This window comes from Sarcophilus harrisii, chromosome X, assembly GCF_902635505.1.
Source record: "Sarcophilus harrisii chromosome X, mSarHar1.11, whole genome shotgun sequence".
NCBI classification, from domain to species: domain Eukaryota; kingdom Metazoa; phylum Chordata; class Mammalia; order Dasyuromorphia; family Dasyuridae; genus Sarcophilus; species Sarcophilus harrisii.
The window spans coordinates 15,287,802-15,309,421 of NC_045432.1; the positions used below are offsets into that span (position 1 = coordinate 15,287,802).

The 21,620-nt window shown below is 37.0% G+C and overlaps 1 protein-coding gene across 1 annotated transcript in view; it reads right to left on the reverse strand.

The window, feature by feature from the left end:
• RNF128 (ring finger protein 128) overlaps window positions 1–21,620 on the reverse strand; it is a 120,071-nt gene that overhangs the window by 11,176 nt on the left and 87,275 nt on the right. Inside the window, exons 2-4 of the mRNA XM_031944965.1 lie at window positions 20,194–20,441; window positions 4,164–4,235; window positions 1,819–1,901 (exon numbers count right to left, since the gene is read on the reverse strand). Of these exons, the coding sequence (XP_031800825.1) occupies window positions 1,819–1,901; window positions 4,164–4,235; window positions 20,194–20,441 (403 nt within the window). The remainder of the gene's footprint in view (window positions 1–1,818; window positions 1,902–4,163; window positions 4,236–20,193; window positions 20,442–21,620) is intronic.

Here is a 21,620-nt window from a genome sequence, read left to right on the forward strand (position 1 = left end):
ATCATATTCAGAAAAGTAAGCTAAAGTAAAGTATCCTCAAAGCTATCAAGAAGTACAAGTCTTTCCTTGATAATGCAAGTCAGTTCAGTGTATATTATATGAATAATAAAAACTAACATTTATAGAAGTGCTCTGGTTGTGTGAGCTTAGCCAACTTACTTCACCTGTCTGCCTCAGTTTCCTCATCTGTAAAACAGGGATAATAGCAGCACCTACCTCACAGGTTATTGTGAGGATCAAATAAGAGAATATTTGTAAAGTGCTTTGCAAACCTGAGAGTGCGCTATATTAGCATATTGACATTTGTACTTGGAATTTTTTTCTGATTATTAGCATATTTTCCAAGGTAGAAAAGTTAGGTTAACTTGGGGTCTGTGAACTTTAATATATATATATTCCAAAAGATTCATGATGGAAAATGCCATCCATAGCCAGAAGAAAAACTATAGAGACTGAATGTAGATTGAAACAGATACGCTTTCTTTTTGTTTTGGTTTTTATTGTGTGTGATTTTTTCCTTTTGTTCCTTTTCTTCTTTCACAGACTAATATTATATATATATATATATATATATATATATATATATATATATAAAATATAATATAATGTATAATATAATAATAACATAATTGTACATGTATGGCCTGTATCAAATCACTTGCCATCTAGGAGAACAGGGAGGGAGAAAAATCTGGAATTCAAAATCTTATAAAAAATGAATGTTGAAAACTATCTTTACATGTAATAGGAAAAAATAAAATATTATTTATAATATAGATAGATAATAGTATTTCAATATATTTAGTCTCCTTTTTAATGTGCTGTATCTTATATATTTAAAATCATCATTTTGATAAGGGCCCCTTAGGTTTCCCCATGGCTGCCAAAGGAGTACAAGACACAAAAAAAAAGGTTAATAACTCCTGGGTTAAAGAAATATTTTTTTTAAATGACTGAATTATAAATGGAGGAGAGGGGCAAACTAACCAGACACTCTGATTTTGACTTTTGTTAAACATGGCACTCTTAGGTGAATGAAACTATATAAAAGTGATGGCAAATATAGTAACATGAAAAAATTTAGCATATTTACATTTAAAGAATAGAGAAATACAATGTTTTGAATATTTATATTTCCTGAAAGCCTTGATTAAAAGTTTTTTTCCCCAATTCCAATTATTCTTTTTCTTTAAAAATCCCCTTGTGTTTCATTTAAAAAAATAACATATTATTTTATTGATGACTTTTTTTTTTTGTATCACAGACACTCGGGTGGGTGAGTAAGGATCAATACCTTACTTTCCCCCAAATTGAACCCTCCCTTGTAATAAAGCCAAAAAAGTAAGCCCTGACACACCTGACTACATTCTGACCCTGCCTCTCTGCCACGAGGAGGCAATCTTCAATCTGCTTCTCTGCTAAGCTTTTATTGACCTTTTACTTACCCAGAGTCCAACTTTCCTTTAGTGATCTTTTCCTGTCCATTACTGTAGTCATTGTGTAAATTGTTATAATTCTGCTTATTTTACTACACATTGGCTTATCCAACTAATCCCACAAATCAGAATTTCTCATATTTGCCATTTCTTATTGCATAAAAATATTCTGGTCCATTTGTATATCATAGAATTGCTTGGTTTTCCCCCAGTAATTCTCCAACTGAAGGGTACTCACATTGTAGTTTTTGTTAACTAGAATGCTGCTTTGGTGATGTATTTTATATAAGTACCCCTTCTTCTTCTTCCCCCCCTCATCCACCCTTTGAGTATATGTAGAGTCCAAGAATCATTATCCAGGATACAAAAGAAAATCACTTACTTGCATGTTAATATGCGCACGATATCATTTGGTCTAAATATTTCAATGCACACAGCACAGCTGTCTCCATCGGGTCCAGTTTCCTAGAGCAAATGTAGAGATATTTATTATCTTTAAAAATGTTTTTTCTTTTGAAAAATCATCACTATCATTTCCTAAATCTCCTCATCCCCCCAAACTCAAATGACACACTGACCATGTATGTCTTTGGAGTGGGTGGAGACCCAGAAAAAACTCTGTTCATCATCAGTCTTCCAGGGTCAGTATTGGATTAGTGATCACACTGATCTGAATTCTGAAGTCCCAGTTGTTTTTCTCTCCATTCTTATGGTCAGCGTGCTTATTGTTCTCAGAGTTTTGCTTATTTTACTTTGCCTTAATTCAAACAAAGCTTCCCAAAGTTTCTTTGAATCCTTTGTCATTTCTTACAACACAAATACCAGAGTCTGTTAATTCATTTCTCAAACAATGAACACCTATTTTTTTTTGAGTGACTACTACCACAAATGTTAACATGACTGTGTGTGTTTGTGTGTATATGTGTGCATGTGTATCATATGCCTTTCACTCTGTTTTTTTGAGGTAATGAAGGTTAAGCTCAAGGTCACATAGTAAGTGTTTGAAGCTGGATTTTAACTCAGGTCCTCCTGATTCCAGGATTGGTGTGCTATCCACTGCAGCACCACCCACGTGCTCCCCTCCCTCTGTTTTTGACCTCCTTTGAGTGTAGGACCCAATAGCGTATGAACAATCTAGTCACTTCTTTATCACAGCTCCCAATATTTTCTATTGCTTTTCTTATTATTAGTGATTTGTAGCATTTGTTTTAATATGCTAGCTGGTAGTTTGCATTTCTTCTGCTAAACTGTTTAATTCCTTTGATGCCCAATAGGGAATTAATGGTGGCCTTATATATTTGCATCAATATCTTATGACAGTGGATTTTTATCAGAGGTTTGATGAAAAGGTGTTTTCCCCAAAGATGTAATGATTTTGTTTTTGCTACAGCTTTTTTGGGTATGTAATAAAAATTATCTAATTTTCTTTTTATGATCACCTACATATCTCTTACTTTGTTAATAATTTTCCCCTAATCATAGTTTTAAGTGATATCTTTTAATATTGTTTATGACATGAACTTGGATACTGAGATCACATATCTATTTAGAGCATTTTGGGGTATATTATGAGACGATGACTGGACCAAATTTTTGGATAAACTGCTTTACAGATTTCCTGAGAGTTCTTTCCCAAGTAAACTACTTGTATTCTTAGGTTTACAGGACATTGGATTACTTTGGTAGTTTCTGGGTCTTATTTGTCTATTAATCTGCATTTGTACTTTTTAATCAAGGTCAGACATACCAAACCCTCTTCATTCCTACTTTTACTCCTTTTTCTTGCTTAAGAATTTGGACCTTGTGTTTCTTCAAATGAATTTTTATTATTTTCTCAAGTTCTCTGACCTTTATTGTAGGACTTTGATTTTTAAAAATCCAAATTATATGGTAAAATCAGAATATAACCTGTATAATAGATTTCTTCTGGGAAAGGGAAACATAATAGAAGAAGATATTTCCAAGGGACTGTTTAATTTACAAGTTCCAACTAGATGGGTATTTTTTTTCTTTTTCTTTTTCACTTTTAATTTCAGCTTTAAATTCCTTCTCTCCTTCCACCATTTCCCCTACCCATTGAGAAGGCAAGAAGTATAATATTCATTTTTTTTCTATATCTTATCTCTCTATCTATATAGTCAATTTTCAAAAGGCATGACCATTTGGTCAAAAAGATAACAACTAAAGCAACATTTGGCACTGATTTTAAAACTTCCCTTGATCTTTTAGTATGAATTGTACTCCATAAAATATCTTTTTATAGATATTCTACCCAAATTTCTAATGGGGAACTTTTTTGTTAATCACTCCTAGTTAAGACTTGCTAGTTTTCCTCCTGAAAAGTTGCCATCCAAGTTCTACCACTTAGACATTAAGGAAATGAGGATATACTTTTGTTTTGGAGTTCACTGTTGTGATTTCATGGGTGTAGGAAAATCCTGGTGTGGTAACTCCTTAGACCAATAAAAACCAATGATTAAAAGAAGAGCCAGAAGTACTGAGAAGTTAAGTGATTTCCCCACGGTTACACAATTAGTACCATACAAGGCATAGAACTTAAACCTAGGGCTTCCTAACTTCTGGGTTGGCTCTATCCATTACTTTAGGTGGTCTCCCAGGAAACATGAAGGATTTATAAAAGTCACAGGGGAAAAAGATGCTTTGGTAGAAAATGTAACTTGTTTCAGTGCTTTAAACAACAATGGCAATTCAAAGTATTCCAAGTACCTTGTCTCCATGTTTCAGAGCTCGCAGCTGAAGTTTCCCAATAGCTCTTTTAGCATCCGCTTTTAGTTGTCTCTGTTACAAAACATATTATATAAAAATGAGGAAAACAGACTATTTTTCTACAGAAATGAGATGTAAGATGAATGATAAATACTAGTCAAGACTCATTAAAGAAAGTTATTTTTTTTCTTCGGTAAAAGATCTCAGTTAGCCAAAGAAAGGTTTCATTTATATCCATTACCTTTGGGAAGTGATACTGTTGAATCCAGTAAATTTCCAAGCTTAAATAAAAAACTAAAATTTACAGTTCTTTTTCTTTTTTTGGCGGGGGGGGGGGGGGGGGGGGGGGGGGGGGGGGGAGTGGTATGATATAAAGGGAATCTTCATTGTGGAAAGACTCCCTCTACTGACACAAATAAAAGCAAGTCTAGTCTAAGATAGGGCTTCTTAAACTTTTTCCACTCATGACACCTTTTTGCCCCAGAAATTTTTACACAAATATATGTATATAAAATACATGAGTATATAGGTATATAATAGGTATTTAAGTCAAACATTTACTGAGAATAAATCATAATTTTGAGCCCCCCACATTAAGAAGCTGGGATCTAAGAGATGCGTCTCAAGGCACTCAGAGACTAGATTTGCTCAGGGTCATAAAGTCACTATGTGTCACAGGCAAGACTCAAAACCAGGCACTATATCATTGTGCATCTTATTTAAATACCAACTGCAAAAAGTGTTGGACTTTTTTTTAACTTTTTAGATGGAAATCTTTTAGAAATATGCTTCCCTGTTTTAAAATATAGCAGCCATTAAAAATATTTTGGAGTTCAGCTTCCATATTTTAAAAGCAGGAAGCATATTTGTTTTGAAATATGGACGCTACAAATTGTTTTTACATGTAATTGGGAAAAAATAAGATTAAATTTAGAAAAGAAAAAATATATAGTAGCAGTTACTGGAGGGTCTCTAATCTCTACTCTGACTCTCCCTGGTCATGTGTGGGAGCCAGCACTTTCCCTATATATCTGGCATCATTCCAACCTAACAAAGGTTTTGAAGAATTTCAGTATGCTAAGATAACAGCTGTTCAAATTTGCCACCTGAAATGTGGAAGTTACCAAATAAAATGCATTTCAGTACCCTTGAGCTAAAGTTATTTAGCACAATGATCAACTTTTAATACATCTCATTGGGCAGGTTTCATGTTACTAAAACGTTTTTCTGTAAAGTATTCTCTATCACATGTGATTTGACTGTCTTTTGACACAAAACAAAGTTCAAACTCAGATGTTACTCCCCGTAGTGTCTTCATATATGATTAACTGTCCATGCAATTCACTGAGCTGTAACAGAGTTAAGTTTAAACAAGGCTACAAAGAAGAGACTTTAAGAACTCATTGATTTGAAATATACCCATTTCCAAGTGAGATAAATGCTACAGCAAATATGAAGTGTTCCACTGTGTGCAGAATACTTTGCTTTGTGTTGGGGCAGATGCAAAGGAGACATAAAATATGGTTTGTGTATTTAGAGAGAATTAATCTTAGGGAGAAAAGACATCAACAGAGAGAGCGATACCAGATAGTAAATGTTAAGTCCATTGCCAAGTTACATAATCAAATTCTACGGGAGATCTGATGGAAGAAGAAGCCTAACTTTCTAAGCTTCCTATGCCTTCAGGCTCACTAATTGCCAGCCAAACTGATCCACTCGCTCCTCCTCCTCCTGTGTGATATTCATCTCCCATTTTTGTAATGGCTGTCCTCCGTGCCTGGAATTTACTTGGTCTTCTTTCATCCTTAGAAACCCTGGCTTCCTTTGATGCTTGGCTCAAGTGCTCTGGAGGAGAAAATGAGGCTGACTGCCTTTTCCCACCTTTGCCTCACTTAAATCCAATTCAACCCGTGATGGCATTGATCTTCTTTGAGAATGAAGGATTAAAAACAACAAGTAGTACTTCCTACTATCTTCCGACTATTAAGACTATATTTATCTTCCATGTTTTTGGAGCTCTTCCCTTAGAAAATCACTTTGTATATATTTCATATTTATCTGCATACCTGTTGTTTTCTACTTATTTGAGGTCAGGGACCTGTTTTTGACTTTGCATCCCAGTGAGTAGCATAGGTCCTGGCACACACACAGTAGATACTCAATAAATATTTGGGGAATGAGTAAGAAAATGAAAAAAAAAAAGACCATCACCAACTAGGAAGAGGGAATCAGGGCTCAAATCCATTTTCCCTTTGTTCCTAAAACATGTGCTGGAAAAAGCATATTGTGGCAAAAAGGATATTAGGCTCAGGGCAGTTGGAAGACCCAATTTCTGTGGCAAATTTACCCATTAACTCGTGACCTTGAGCAAGTTGCTGGGTCTCATTTCCCTTACTTGGACAACTGCAGATGATCTCCAAGGTTCTTTCTTGCTCTATAATTATATGACTCAGTGTTTTCTTCCGTCAATAACTTCATCTAGAGCCAACGTAATAGATTTCTCCTAGTCTCATGAGCTTTGTGGATATAGTTATGTGGCGGCAAATATCAATCTTCTGTTTAGGTACATGAATTTTTCCCAATTACCTGAACATCTGCCTTAGTAAGTTTGAAATTGTTTTATTTAGATGCCAGGAAGCCAATGATGAACTTAGTCATAGAAGGTAGCATGGGACCATAGCCTAACAAATAGAATTTCCAACACGGTAAACTCCTTGCATTTTTTTTGTTAGGTTTTCATTAAAAATTTGGATCAAGCACTGGCAAGTGCAAACAGGCCCAACATTGACACAATTCACATCTATCCCCTTTTGGGCTTCAATTCTCACATGATATGCCCAACAGATGTAGGGCAGCATCAAGATTACCAAACTTAAATGACCTTCAGGTAATTATCCTCCTTCCTGCTGTTTTTCCTCCTCAAATGCTACCCAACAGAAGGGGAAATGGCTTGTGACACAAGCATTTGAAGCTGGGCATGAGAGTTATGTTATTTATGGGAGTGGGGGTATCTCTGACTGGCACAGACAACAAGAATAAAAGTGTTTCCAGTTCTAACTTCACTTTCATTTACAATGATGCTACATGTCACTGGCTTTCGCATACAGTAGCGGTGAGAACCATCCAGCCCATGGGCCACACAAAGCCCATGAGATCATTTGCTAAGGCAACCACAGGCAATGATGAGGTGAACGCTAAGTACAACCACCTCACACTGATTAAGTTCTTTCAGTCGATAATTTTGTATAAACCGTCAATGATGCTGCTAATATCCAAATGGCCCTGGGCAGCAAAAAGGTTCCCTATATCTGATATACCAAGTGGTCCAAAATCCTTAAGATTTGACAGGTTATTAAACTTATCAAGCTTAAGGCTGCACTAAGACTTTTGGGACATGTTATGTAGAAGAAGTGTAGCAGAATAGAAAGAGTCCTGGGCCTGGCAGAAAGAGCTGCTCAAGTCTAACGTGAGGCTAAGAGCAGGGATATAAATTTGCCTGGGGTCACATGACATGTATGTGTGCGTGTGCATGTGTATGTGTGTGTGTGTGTGTGTGTGTGTGTGTGTGTATGAAGTAGGCTTTGAACTCCTGACTCCAATTTGGATTCTATCTACTTCACCACAAAAGGATATAATGATATCCTAATGTAGTGAAGAGCAAATGAGAAAATGAATATTAAGGTGTTCTGTAAACTTTTAAAAAACACTCTTCACATACATGTTGGCTAATTATTTTAAAGAGAAACTTACGTTACTCTTGTGGAAATGATAGAACTTTAGATATAGGCTAAGTGAATTTAAGATCATTTAAGTAGGCTTACTTCTAATTAAAATTATTCTATTCTATTTATTCTAATTATTCTATTAAAAACCTAATAAAACCTAATAATAAATTAACTACTAATCTACTAATAATTATTCTAATTAAAAATATTTTAGAAATTATTTTCAGCTTGCCAGCCCCCTGGGTTAGAGTGTTGGATCAAAGTGACTAAGATGAACTTCAGGAAGGATTCAATAGGAAGTTTTATATCTCAGTTTAAAAAAAACTAACTTCCTAAATTGTACAAGTATAAAATGTGGAGACATGGCTAGACAACAGTTGAAAAGATGAACTCAATGAATTGAGAGAGTGATACAGTGCCTGGCATATAGCAATAAAGGTTAATAAGTACACGTTGGCTCACTGATCACTGTGGTGTCTCCATAATTTCACTGATCTGGCAGAGATCACAATCCATCAAAACTTTCTCATTCCAGACAAGTCTTGCCTTATCTTCCCAGAATCCTCCCCACAGGGGATCCACTTGATATGCTGAGGTCCTTTGTACAAATTTCAACCTGGGATAGATACCAATCAAGCACTGCCGGCTAGCCATTGGTTAACCCTTGTTCTCACATGACTGGCCCTCCTGTTCTTTCAGTTGTACCTTGTTCTCTTGATATCTTATCACTTCTTCTACACAGCTGCTAGTAAAATGCTAGTAATCATGTCTGCCATGTCTATTGCCTTTTGAGTGACCTGAAATATTTGCTTCTTTGGAGACTTATGGTAAAATGAAATAGGACTTTGAAATGGAAGAGGAACTCCCTACAGATGATAAGGTGCTTGAGATGTTGTTTGTGAATGACGCTGTGCTGATTACATCAAGTCTTAGGATATTTCAGAGCCTTATGAAGGTCTATAATAGCTGGTAAAACTTTAGCCTAACTATCCACACAGGAAAAACCAAGTGGATAAAGAATGGCTGTTGTTCAGTCTAGGTCCAGAATAGAAAAAGGAGGAAAAAATTGATTATATATTTGTGCTTTTACCAACTCTAACCTTTTCTCTGAAACAAAGGCTGTCTTCCTAATACTGATATTCTTCTACTAGAGGCAGTTTTGTACAGTGAATGAGTTGGGGATTAAGTCAAGAAGACCTGGGTTCAAGCCTTATCTCTGACACTACTTGTTTAACCTTAGGCAAGTCATCGGACCCATACTGATGTCAAGTAACTCTCTAGGATTTAATAGCAAAATCACTGTTTTGTTGTTTCCATGCTGGAAGGTTTCCATGCTAAGGAAATTACAGAGCCTTCACAAGAAAATCCTAGCGTATTTATCCAGTGAAAACTGTGGAGAGTTGTCTTCAAGCATTTAGTAGGCAGTTGCAAGGAAAAGGGTTTAGCTGTTCTGCTTGGCCACGGAGGGCAGAACTAAGAGTGGAAGTAGAAGGGACAGTATACTTGGGTCTGACTCGGGGAAAGTTTCCAAACAATTCAATTTAGAGCCAGTAGCATTGAAGCAGAATGGTGATTCTCTGGTAACTCAAGGTATCTTAGGACCCAAAGAGATCAGACAGTAGTTCAGGATCAAAGTATGTGTGTGGAGAGAGAGAGAGACAGACAGATAGATAGACAGACAGACAAAGACAGAGACAGAGACAGAGACTGAAATCAAATTAAGGTCAGAGCTTTCCTAACAATTAGGATGGGCTGGTTTTGGAAGTATTTAAGTTCCTTCTCTAAGGAGGTTTTCAAGCAAAGCTTGGATAAAAGCTCATCAGGTATATGGTAGAAAGAATCCTTGTCTATGCTGGGGTTTCACCTAGATGGCTTCTGACTTCCTTTGCAGCTGAGGTTTGGTGAAAGAGTATAGCTCACCCATGCATATATCCTGTAAATAAAAGGCTATTAAATTAAAAAAAAAAAAAAAGAAAGAAAAGAAAATTAGTCCAAATGATTCTAAAAAAAAAAAAAAAAAAAAAAGAGTATAGCTTAAGGCAGAGATGAATGAGAGCAAACCACCTCAAAGATCAATTACCAGAGCTGATCCCATTCCTTCTTTTTTTCCCCACTGTTCCATTCATTATAAAGAGGGAAGGGAAGCAAAGAAAGGAACTTTTGGATAGTTTCTTTGACTTCAGACCAGGTATTAAGAAAATCTTATTAGTATCATTTTTAATTCTTCATATATCAAGTTATTCTTAACATATGAAAGAAGATCTGAAAATTCAGTCCTGCTCAGTAACAAATACCTACTATAATTTGTTCCAATTCCTGTCAAAACACTCCCTTCTACTATACAAGTTAAAGGTAATTTTTTTATACAACTAGTCATTAATATGAAAAGTGCTTTCTCTACCAAAAATGTAGAAATAAAACTCATGGACTCCTGAACCTTGGTCACACTCTTAACTCAATAAAATTATCTGGGAAATATCATAGAATTTTTGAGTTGGAGGGGACCTCAGAAATAATTTCCTAAATCAGGAAACTGAGGCACTGAGGAAAATCACCAAAGTGATTTTATTTTCACCGAAGTTCCACAGTGATACAGCTGGGACACTGCCAGCCCAAGGCTGAATGGGTTAGAGGTCATATTGTTTAGAAACAGAATTGTCCGATTGTCCCACTGTGCCCTAAACTTATAGAAATCACACACCAAAGGCTCGTTGGACCTGGGCCGTGTGCAAAGCAGGATGAACTTCTGTCAACTTGGCTGCCCAACTAAGCAGCCGGAACTTGGTTGAATTGAATGTGCAAAGGTAAAAATGTAAACGAGGAAAACATGCCTGACAACATGCAAAGGGGAGGAGACAGAGATTAAGCTGCCTGTTTGCTCATTATGCACATTTACCAACCAGTTGGGAGTTTTACCTTTCGAGGGCACCTGATTGTGGTTTAAGGGAAATGTGCCACCTTTTCCCCTTAGTACAAGCTTGGGGGAAAACTACAAAGAAGGAAATATTTGTCTTTTTTTAAATTTTCATTTCTTTTCATTAAAAAACAAACATCATTCCATATTTTAATGGGGGAAATATCAGGAAATCAATCCTCATTGGAGAAAAGTGAGGATCAAGTAGCGGAAGTACTATTGGAGGGGGAATGTTGAAGGCTGTCACTAATTAGTCTAAGTACTTTCAATACTTCTTAAAACTTCTGGCTACTAAGCTTTGAAAGCAGCTGTTTATACAAGTTACATTCTATTTACTCACTGGCCGCACCTATTTGTTTAGGTAGATTCTCCTGGGGCTTTTGGTACTGAAAGATTAAAGTAGGTTAAGTGACTGGATTATTGGAAAGCTATGAAACTGTATTTCTTTTAAAACATTCTTCAGTCTCTGGGAAAACATTTTTACATCCAAAGGATCTGATAAAGGCCTCATTTCTAAAATATATAGACAACTGACTCAAATTTATAAGAATTCAAGCCATTCTCCAATTGATAAATGGTCAAAGGATATGAATAGACAATTTTTGGATGAAACTATTTCTAGCCACGTGAAAAGGTGCTTCAAATCATTATTGATCAGAGAAATGCAAATTAAGACAACTCTGAGATACCACTACACACCTGTCAGATTGGCTAAGATGACAGGAAAAGATGAATGTTGGAGGGGATGTGGGAAACCTGGGACACTGATACATTGTTGGTGGAGTTGTGAACGAATCCAACCACTCTCAGAGCAATCTGGAATTATGCCCCAAAAGTTATCAAACTGTGCATACCCTTTGACCCAGCAGTGTTACTACCATGCCAAAGAGATCTTAAAGAAGGGAAAAGGACCTGTATGTGCCAAAATGTTTGTGGTAGCCCTCTTTGTAGTGGCCAGAAACTGGAAAGTGAGTGCCCATCAATTGACGAATGACTGAATAAATTATGGTATATGAATACTATGGAATACTATTGTTCTGTAAGAAACAACCAGCAAGATGATTCCAGAGAGGCTTGGAGAGACTTACAGCAACTGTTAACTTAACTTAACTTATGTTAAGTGACATGAGCAGAACCAGGAGGTCATTGTACATGCCAATAACAAGACTATATGATGATCAACTCTGATAGACGTGGCCATCTCCAGCAATGAGATGATTCAAACCAGTTCCACTTGTTCAGTGACGGAGAGAGCCATCGACATCCACAGAGAGGACTGTGGGAACTGAGTGTGGAACACAACATAGCATTCTCACTCTTTCTATCGTTGTTTCTTGTAGTTTGTTTTTTTCCTAGTTTTTGTTTTTCTTCCTTCTTGATCTGATTTTTCTTGTGCAACAAGTTAACTAGAAATATGTATACATATATTGTATCTAACATGTATTTCAACATATTTAACACGTATTAGACTACCTGCCAGATAGGGTAAGGGGTGGAGGGGGAAGGAGGGGAAAATTGGGAACAGAAAGCTTTGCAAGGGTCAATGTTTGAAAAATTACCCAAGCATATGCTTTCTAAATAAAAAAACTTTAATAAAATTTTTTTTTAAAACCCAAAACAATCTTCAGTTTCTAAAAAAAACTATAGGCCAGGACCCGATTGCATTTACCCATAATAGTTAGAGGGTACAATAAGTTCAAAGCAAGGGACCTGAATGAAAAGGCACAGCAAGAAAAGTATCAAGAAAATATTTCCCCTATAAGCCTGGGGCACATTATTATACAAATACAGCTCCCCTGGGAAGGAGGACACATGGATGGAATACATACGGAAAGGAACACAGATTGGGAACACATCTAGCCAAAGGCCATGTATGGAGGGACAACTTGTGACACTGATGCTATGCCATGATATCACTGCCTAACTTCTGTTGGATGGGTCTCAGGTCTCCACCGGATGGTACTTGGCAGGACGGGTCTCCTTGGGACACTCCTTGCTACACACTGCTAAAGCCTCCCCAGAGGAGGAGTTTTCCTTTGTGGTTCCCTTAGAGTCTTGATTATGAGGTCCCTCCCTGCCAAGCAGGAGATTCTAACTTCAGGTGCCAAGCTCTTTAAAAGAAAATATCAGCTACTCCCAGAAAGCTAATAATGCCTTTAGACTAAAGTTTTTGCCTTCTTTTCCTGGTGCAAGGTCTTGGATTGCTCTGTCAGAACTTCCATTCAAGCTTATGATAAGCACTCCATACACATTTCAATTTTTATCTCTGAGTGAAACGATAAGCCACGTAAGTGGTTTTGCCCCAAAGATACCAGTTTCAGAATTTCTGGTTCTCCAGTTTTTAAACTCTAAGTCTCTTCTCTCTTCCTGTGTGATGAACAGATAAAGACACAATGGCAAGTGAAGACAAGGACATTGTCTTCTACCTGCTAAATCAAGTGTTCTTTCTCCTTTTCGATACAGATATAATCAGCCAGAAGCTTCAGGGAGCTTTCAGTCAGGGCTTCTCATAAAGATTTGGTAAACAAAAGGTGTATAATATAGATATTCATAGATTTAGGTGAATAGTATAGATAGATTTCATTTTTCATTTTAATCAAGAGCTCTTTTTTTTTTTTTTTGTATTGGTCTTGACCATTTATAAAGCAAATCCTTTTCACCTAAGCCCTAGCTCTAATCTGCTCTGATTAAAGTGGCCACTTGGACCTTGATTCAACGGCATCCCACAGATTCTGTTGCCACTAACATCCCCATTTTTCATTTCTCAGAAGGAAGTAATTTTCTTTTTTTTTTTTTTGGAAGTAATTTTCCATTGCTATTTCTCTAGTCCATTGGTTCTCAAACTTTTTTGCTTTCTTTTTTGTTCAGTGTTATTCTTTACTCTGAAGAATGGAGGAACACTATGGGAGAATCAGGAAGCTTAAGCAGGAGCATATGATTGCCCATTTAAGTTCTATACAATTTGAGGTACACTAGACCTCTGAGGACTGCTGCTCTGGTCTATCTACCTTATCAAATCTGTCTAGCCTGATTTCTTTTCTTGTTTCCAAAATTCAGGGCAAGGAATATTGCCCGTGAGCAAAATTTGACCCTCACAAATTTGATCAAATCTGTCTAGCCTGATTTCTTTTCTTGTTTCCAATATTCAGGGCCTGTGAGCCAAAACTGACCCTCACAAATTTGAACAGTGCTAAAGAGATAGCCTTCTTTAAGCACTTTCTTTAAACATAGTCCAAATTATAATGCTAATAAACTTAGTTAAAAAAAGAGAACACCTACATTTAAAGTCTATGCACCTATACTTTGAATAATGATATTTAGCCTGCATTTTGGCCAATGGAAAGGAATTGGGATAAAAAATCTGTGGGGTATAACCCTTCCTCCCCGCCCCCCATGCCAAACAAACAAATCAAAAAACTAAGAAAAGTAGAATGAATGGAAGTGGCTGTGGCAAGTATATACGGCTCTGAAAAAGGTAGAGACTTTAATCAATAGTCTACTTTTATCTACACAACAAACTTGGTAAGAGAGGCAGGGTGGGCATTATCTCATTTCATATGGCAACAAGCACAGAGATGAGTGACTCATTAAGGTCATTCTTATGGTTCTGAGGCCAAGTGCCCTGACTCCCATCCCAAATTCTCTTAGTATGTAGTAGACACTTAAGAAATGCCACAGAAAATTAGACATTATCATTATGGTTTAAATGTCATGTCACACACACACACATACACACAACATAAAGTTAAATAAAGGAAGCTTTTTAAAGCTTGTAGCTTTTAAACTTCTTCATTACAGCTGTCACCTAGTTTTACAGAGCTCTAATCCAATTTCTTCAGTGAAAAATATAATTTAGAAAACCTTCCTTATTAAATCTCTTGTCAAGAAGAGAAAGAAAGGTCTCTATCTCTCTCAGTCTCTCCCTAATTCTTTTTTCTCTTCTTTCCATCATTTATTCATTCATTCTCTCTTTTTCAAAGACAGATAGATAAAGAAAGATATAGCTACAGAAGCATTCTTTGTGGTAGCAAAAAAGTAGAAGCAAAATCGTGCTCCTCAACTGGGAAATAGCTGAACCAATTGTGAAATTTCGATATAATAGAATATTACTTTGCTCAGAAGAAATGAATGTGTGTGTGTGTGTGTGTTCTGGACAGATTGTAAATGGATCCTGAGCTGGCTCTAGAATTGAAGAGGAGGAGAGGTGAGGGCTCAGTTGTCTTTGGGAAATTTCAAAATTCTTTAAGTCCAAATGATGGTATTTAACAAATGAATTACAGAGCTTCAGAGCAGGAAGGGATTTCAACAGGTATCAAATCAAAAGGTCTATCTGAAAAAGAATGCCCACTCCAACACTAGTGCCAAGGGGTTATCTAGCCTCTGTTAGAACCCTGCCCCCTACTCCCTACACCCCCATCTACATTTTTAGAGAGCCCAAATTTCAATCCTCAGTTTACTTCTTTGCAACTTTTACCCACTGATTATAATTCTGCCTTTTGGGATCCAAGTAAAACAAAACAGATCGCTCTAAATGAAGGCAGCTAAGACGCTCTCCAAGCCTTCTTTTCTTTAGCCTAACTTCCTGGTTCCTTTAACCCATCCTCATATGGTATAGATTGGAGTTCTGGATACTCTAACCAATGAAGAAGTTTCCTTCTTTAAAACAAAGATCATGTAAGATCTGGGTCATAGACTTATTAGTGCTACAATGAACCTCGGAGATCTAGTCCAAAGGTTCTTAAACTGAGGTCCACACATTCCAAGGGGGCAGAATTCAGGATGTGACCTATGAACTTTGATGGGGAGGAGTGCATCTTTATTTTCACTCTTTCTAACAGAAAAACAGAATTTCTTTCAATTATGAATGTAGGTAATAAGACATGATTCTAAAAAGAGACCCATAGCCTTTGCTAGTCCACACAATTAGATTCCACGACACAAAAAAGACTGATATAATCCAATCGCTTTGTTTTTCAGATGAAGAAACTGAGTCCCAGCAAGGAGAAGTGACAAGGTCTCAGAGTCATTGGCTAACAGAGTTAGGATCTAATTCCAAGTTTTAACTTCAAATTCAGAGTTCATTCCCCTATGCCACTAGTTCCTGCTAACCAAGGTTTTTTGTTCTGTAAACCCTTTTCAAAACCCCCCAAAATATATTGCAAACCCCTGGAGAAATTTAATACACTACACATAATATTCTGCAATTATTTACTACTTAAGGAGCCATTTAAGAAGTTTTAGTGTGAACCTTTTGGACCACTATTGTGAACCCCTACAGGTTCCCAAGCTACTAAATGGGAACCACTGCCATAAGTGGTCCTTCAAGAGCTTTGAAATAATAAAGGAAGAAAATGGTTTCAAATATTAGCCAAACACCTGATGTTACCTTCAGGGGGTTAAACAAGGACTGCTGGCTTTCATGATTTGACTAGGGAAAATAAAGTTTACCTGCCTCCACTTGCAAGATTTTATGTGCTCCAACATAGCATTTTCACTCTTTTTGTTGTTGTTTGCTTGCATTTTGTTTTCTTTCTCGTTTTTTCTCCTTTTTTGATCTGATTCTTCATGTGCAGCATGATACTTGTATGAATATGTACATATATATTGGATTTAGCATATTTTTAAAACATGTTTAACATATATTGGATTACTTGCCATCTAGGAGAGGGGGTGGAGAGAAGTGGGAGGAAAATTTAGAACACAAGGTTTTGCAAGGGTCAATGTCTTTGTTTTTTTTTTTTATAGTAACTTTTTATTGACAGAATCCATGCCAGGGTAATTTTTTTTACAACATTATCCCTGCAAGGGTCAATGTTGAAAAATTAGCCATGCATATGTTTTGAAAATAAAAGATTTAATAAAAAAGTAAAAGTAATTCACAGTTGTTCATCAAAAAAAAAAAAAAAAAAAAAAAGATTTTATGTGCTTGGTTTCAAAGACTTGTCTTTGCCACGACAAAATTGGTAGTATTAGGGAACTGGTTCTGTCCTAAACAGGGACTGATATGGCCTAGAAACTGGTCCGAGAAAGGGATTCTCAACTTTTTGTGTGTATCATGGCCACTTCTTCTTCTTTGGTGTCTGGAGAAGCCTGGGGACCCCTTCTCCAAATCATGTTTTTAAATTCATAAAATAATATACAGAGAGTTACAAAGAAAACCAATTATTTTGAAATGAAGTTTTCAAATTATTTTTATAAGCCAAGTTCATGGACTCTCAGATTAAGGTTAGATCTCAGGAGTCAGAAGCACAGTACATTGAAGAGGAAAGGGCTCCTCTATCTGCTCACCATTATTACAACCAGTTACCTATTGCTGGTTTTTTAAAATGTGTTGAAGTTCAAAGCTCCAATGGTATGTGTGTGTGCCCAAGAGTTCACATTTATCTATAAAGGAGTATATTGTGTCTGTTCTAACTCTTGTGCTAACAATTTTCCCAGGGAACAAGAGAGTAAATACTCGGGCTCCCTCTTCTCAGCTTAAACACACATCAGTTAAAGGTGACAACAGTCCAGGAAATATGAAGCCACCATTTAATAAAAGCATTAAATTGAGAAGTCCCAAATATGCACGATCTTACATCTTTGTTACTGGCTAATGAGCACCAGCCAGGTGGTGGATGCTCAGCCATAAGGAAGACTCTTTCTTATCCATTTCTGTCTTTCCCTTGGACTTTTTTTCTATTACTTCTGGACTCAATATACACCTAGTGGCCCCACCTCATGCACATCCATTGACGTTATTAGTAAAGTTGTCCGATGATGGAGTATCGAGCCCCAAGTCCAAGACTTACCTCTTTACAGTATCAGTTTCCTCATTCACAGAACAAGGTCATGACTATTCCTGCTGATATTGTAATGAAAATGAAAAAAGTAACAATAAAACCCAGCAGCTTAGGGGTGTCCCAATACCACACAAGCCTTAGAAAAGTCAGATCAATTTCTTCATTAGCTAGCTCTTGTTTTTTTGTATAATTCAATAGACCTGTTATACTGATATGGGCCCTCAATCCATCAAAAAGCATTTCTTCAGGGCAACTGTGTGCCAAACCCTGAGCTAGGTCCTGGGGATACAGAGACAAAAACTAGTGTCTGCCCCTCAAGGAACTTCCATTTCTGAGGAAGGAGAAAACATGTCCTTATATAACTATGTACAAAATGTAACAATGAGGTCATTTTGATTGGGATGGCAAACCAGGAAGGGGAAATTAGAAAAGGCTTCATTTGGGAGGGGGGAGTGATTGATCTGTGCTTGGAGGGGAAATAGGGGTTCTAAGAGATAGGAGTAAGGAGAGAGTACATTCCAAATATGGACCTATATAAAGCTAAGGAGGTGGGAAATGGAACGTGCAAGGAACAGCAAGGCAGCCAGTTTGGCTGACCCAGAGAGACCATGAAGGGGAGTGATACATAATAAGTTTGGAAAGATAAGTTGGAATCAGATTGTGAAGGGCTTTAAATTCTAACCAGAGAAATAAATTAATATCTGATCCTAGAGCTAGTAGGGAGCCGTGGAGGTTACTGAACAAGGGAATAACATGGTCAAAGCTGCACTTCAGAAATATTACTGTGGCAGCTGTGATGAATTGGAATGAAGGGACACAAGGCAGGAAACCAATTACAATACAGGTAGAATGGCTATCTGGGATGAGGGAGAAAAAAGGAGGGAGGGACAGGAAATGGCTTCCATTTTGTCAGCAAAGTATGAGTCAAGATCCTCTGGCTGAGTGGGTGGAGAAAGGGTTGCTGTGGCAGGTTTGTGGAGAGAAAAGAAGGTTTGGAACATATTTTATGGGAAATCTGCTTCAGAATTAATTAATCACAAAGGAGAAAGGACTGTTTTGCTTCAGTGAGGGTCCAATTAATATCTGAGTGGACCCAGTTGCCAAGTCTACATGAATTCTATTACCACAGCACTTGAAAGGAAATAGAGGCAGATGGTGGGAGAAGTCTGGGATTTGTGGTTTGGCAAAATTTGTAGACCTAGAAGGAAAAGGGTTGAGAAAGAACAACTACTGGCATACTTAATGAGTTAAATATAAGGTCAAAATGGGACTATTTTTCCTACCAGTGTTGTTTATGGATGTTTATGGATGCACATTTGGAGTATCTCCTGTCTTTGACCTCCTTGGGGTTTATGTCCTACAGTATTGGGACTGCTGGCTTACAGTTTATTGGTTTTCCTCACCCAGTTCCAAAATGTCATCCTCCACTATTGACCCAATTCAAAACTTTGGTGTATCTCATTAGCATGCTTGCCTTCCCACAGTCTTTCCAGCACTATTTCTGTCCGTTATCCTCTCGGCCAAAAATGATTCTATCTTCCTGGGATGATAACTGTACAGCATGAGACTTTACAAAATATAATTGAAAGGGTGTGCCCCAAATGATTTATATTTTTCTTTGAAATGCAGTCACACAATCAGTGAGACTTGTTCTAACAGTCACATAGCCACCCACAATTTAGTAGAGCTTGTGACCCGAGAGGGTGGCAAGGGGAATAAATGTGAAATGAGACTCACAATGTTTTGAATAATCTGCAAATCAATAATCTACCCACATATACCCCAAGCACTTTTAAAAAAAATAGACCTGGGACTTCATTAGTATAGGCAGGCAACAGCCAATGAGACAAAATTCTCTCAAACACAGCAGGCGCTCCATAACTTATCCCCTTAGGAGAGTTACCTGGGGCTCAGAACTGTTAGGTGACTTGTCCATAGTTACACAGTAATTATTACTCTTATTATCTCAATTTTATGGATGGGTAAAGTGAGTCTCTTGGAGGTTAAGTAACATCAATTACCACCCATTTAAATAAGGGTCTGAGGCTAGACTTTAATAAGCATGGGTCTGTCTGCTTCTCAGCACAGTGAAGAGAAAGGCAGGCTCTCTATCCATTATGCTCTGCTGGAAAGAGTGCTAACTATTCACTCTAAATGAGGTCTTAGAGAATTTGGTTAAGGATTAATTTCTGGACAATTTACAAAAGGAAGATTTCAGGAGAAGAGGATGGAAACCGATGTACTCAGAGGTACAGGGGTTAGCAGATAGAGCTCTGACCTTAGAGACAAGGGATGTGGGTTCATATTTTATCTTGACCCTTTTGTAGCTATGTGATGTCAGACTTAGAGCTTGGAAAAGCCAGGCTTCCTCACCTTAAAAGTGGGAAGTGTAATACTTACACCACCATACATATATCACAGGGCCATCTTGCAAAATTTAGAATGCCATGGGAATGCATGGTGTTAGCATTATCCAAGCTGGAGATCACTTTATGTGCCACGGAACTATATAACAAAGCTCACAAGTACACTGAAATGTGCAACATTCAAACTATTGGTAAACAGCCCAATGGAATCATAAAAAGGCTCAGCAAAGAACCATTACAAACCTGCTTCCGGTTTTGAGCCCTGGCATTCCTCAGTCTTCGAGCAGAATAGAAGATAAAGTAGCCCACAGTTGCAGCCGTCACGATGAAGAAGGACACAGAGACAAAGAAGATCGAATAATGATTCATCCAGGGGCCATGTTTTTTCCCTACTTCAATGACCATGGTTACTTGGATGCCTCGTTGAATAGACTGCAAAATTTTGGTGCCTTTCAGATTGCCGATCATGATTGACACAATGTCTCCTGCACCTGTAAAAAAAAAATGGGACAGTTTAGCCTAATAAAACGTTCACATGGAAATCTAGGTGTAAGGGACTCCTGTCAAGAATAAAACAAAGCATCCTGACAAAGTTAAGATCGCAGAAAAGGAAATTAATACAGCATGTCTCAAAAGTCAGCTCAAATGGCTTAATCCCGACCTAAGGCTAAAGACTTTTTGCTATTACATGGGCTTCAAGCTATTAAAGCTTAAGCCTGCACTAAGACTTTTTGGGACACCCTGTATTCATAATCAACCATACCCTACCAAGCTATAGAAAGATGGTCAGTCGTTTTAGGGCACAAGGAAACAAACAGGTTATCGGAGTGAAGAGAACAGGCTGTATTACTCTATAGCCTCACATCTGGACTACAAACATCATCAAGTCGAGAACTTATCAAAACTACATAGAACTGAAGGGCACTGGAGGGAGTATGAACTGAGAACCAAGATGTAAGAGAGACACTCAGATATCTTATTTGGAGTTGGATTCTATTAAGGCTTTTTTGCTGTATAGGTTATATAAAGCTTGATTGAGGACAAATGAAAATTGCATACTACCTTGATGGTACAAACCAGTCCATTATGGGATAGAAGCAATTTCATATTTTACTAGTGACCCATTCAAAGACCTAGGAATTTCAAGGCTGGAAAATAGCAGAAACAGCAATAAGGTTCTCTTATGTTGTACATATGCATATATTTAGTAGTGTGTGTATGTATGTGTATATATATATATATATATATATATATATATATAAAAGCATCTGCATATATACAGATATAGATAAACATGCATTAAATAACATGGAAGTCTAAATTATTTAAAGCTAAATGTAGCTTATAGTAGTATGAACTTATAAATACATTGTGTTTTACATAATCAAATTATTCAGAGGAAGAAAAAAAATCCTCCTAAACCCAAAGGAGATAAATTTATACTTAGTTTCAAGATTTTAATACCCCTCTAAATATTCTTCAAAGGTAGTAGTCGAAGTCATTATTCTCCACTATGGTCAAAGGCTACAAATGGGCTATATTCAAAGTAAGAAATCTAACAACCATATGAAAAATTGCTTGAAATCACTAAGAACTTTTAAAAATGCAAATGAATGTAACTCAGAAATTCCACCTTATTCGCATCCTTTAGATGGCAAAGATGACGAATA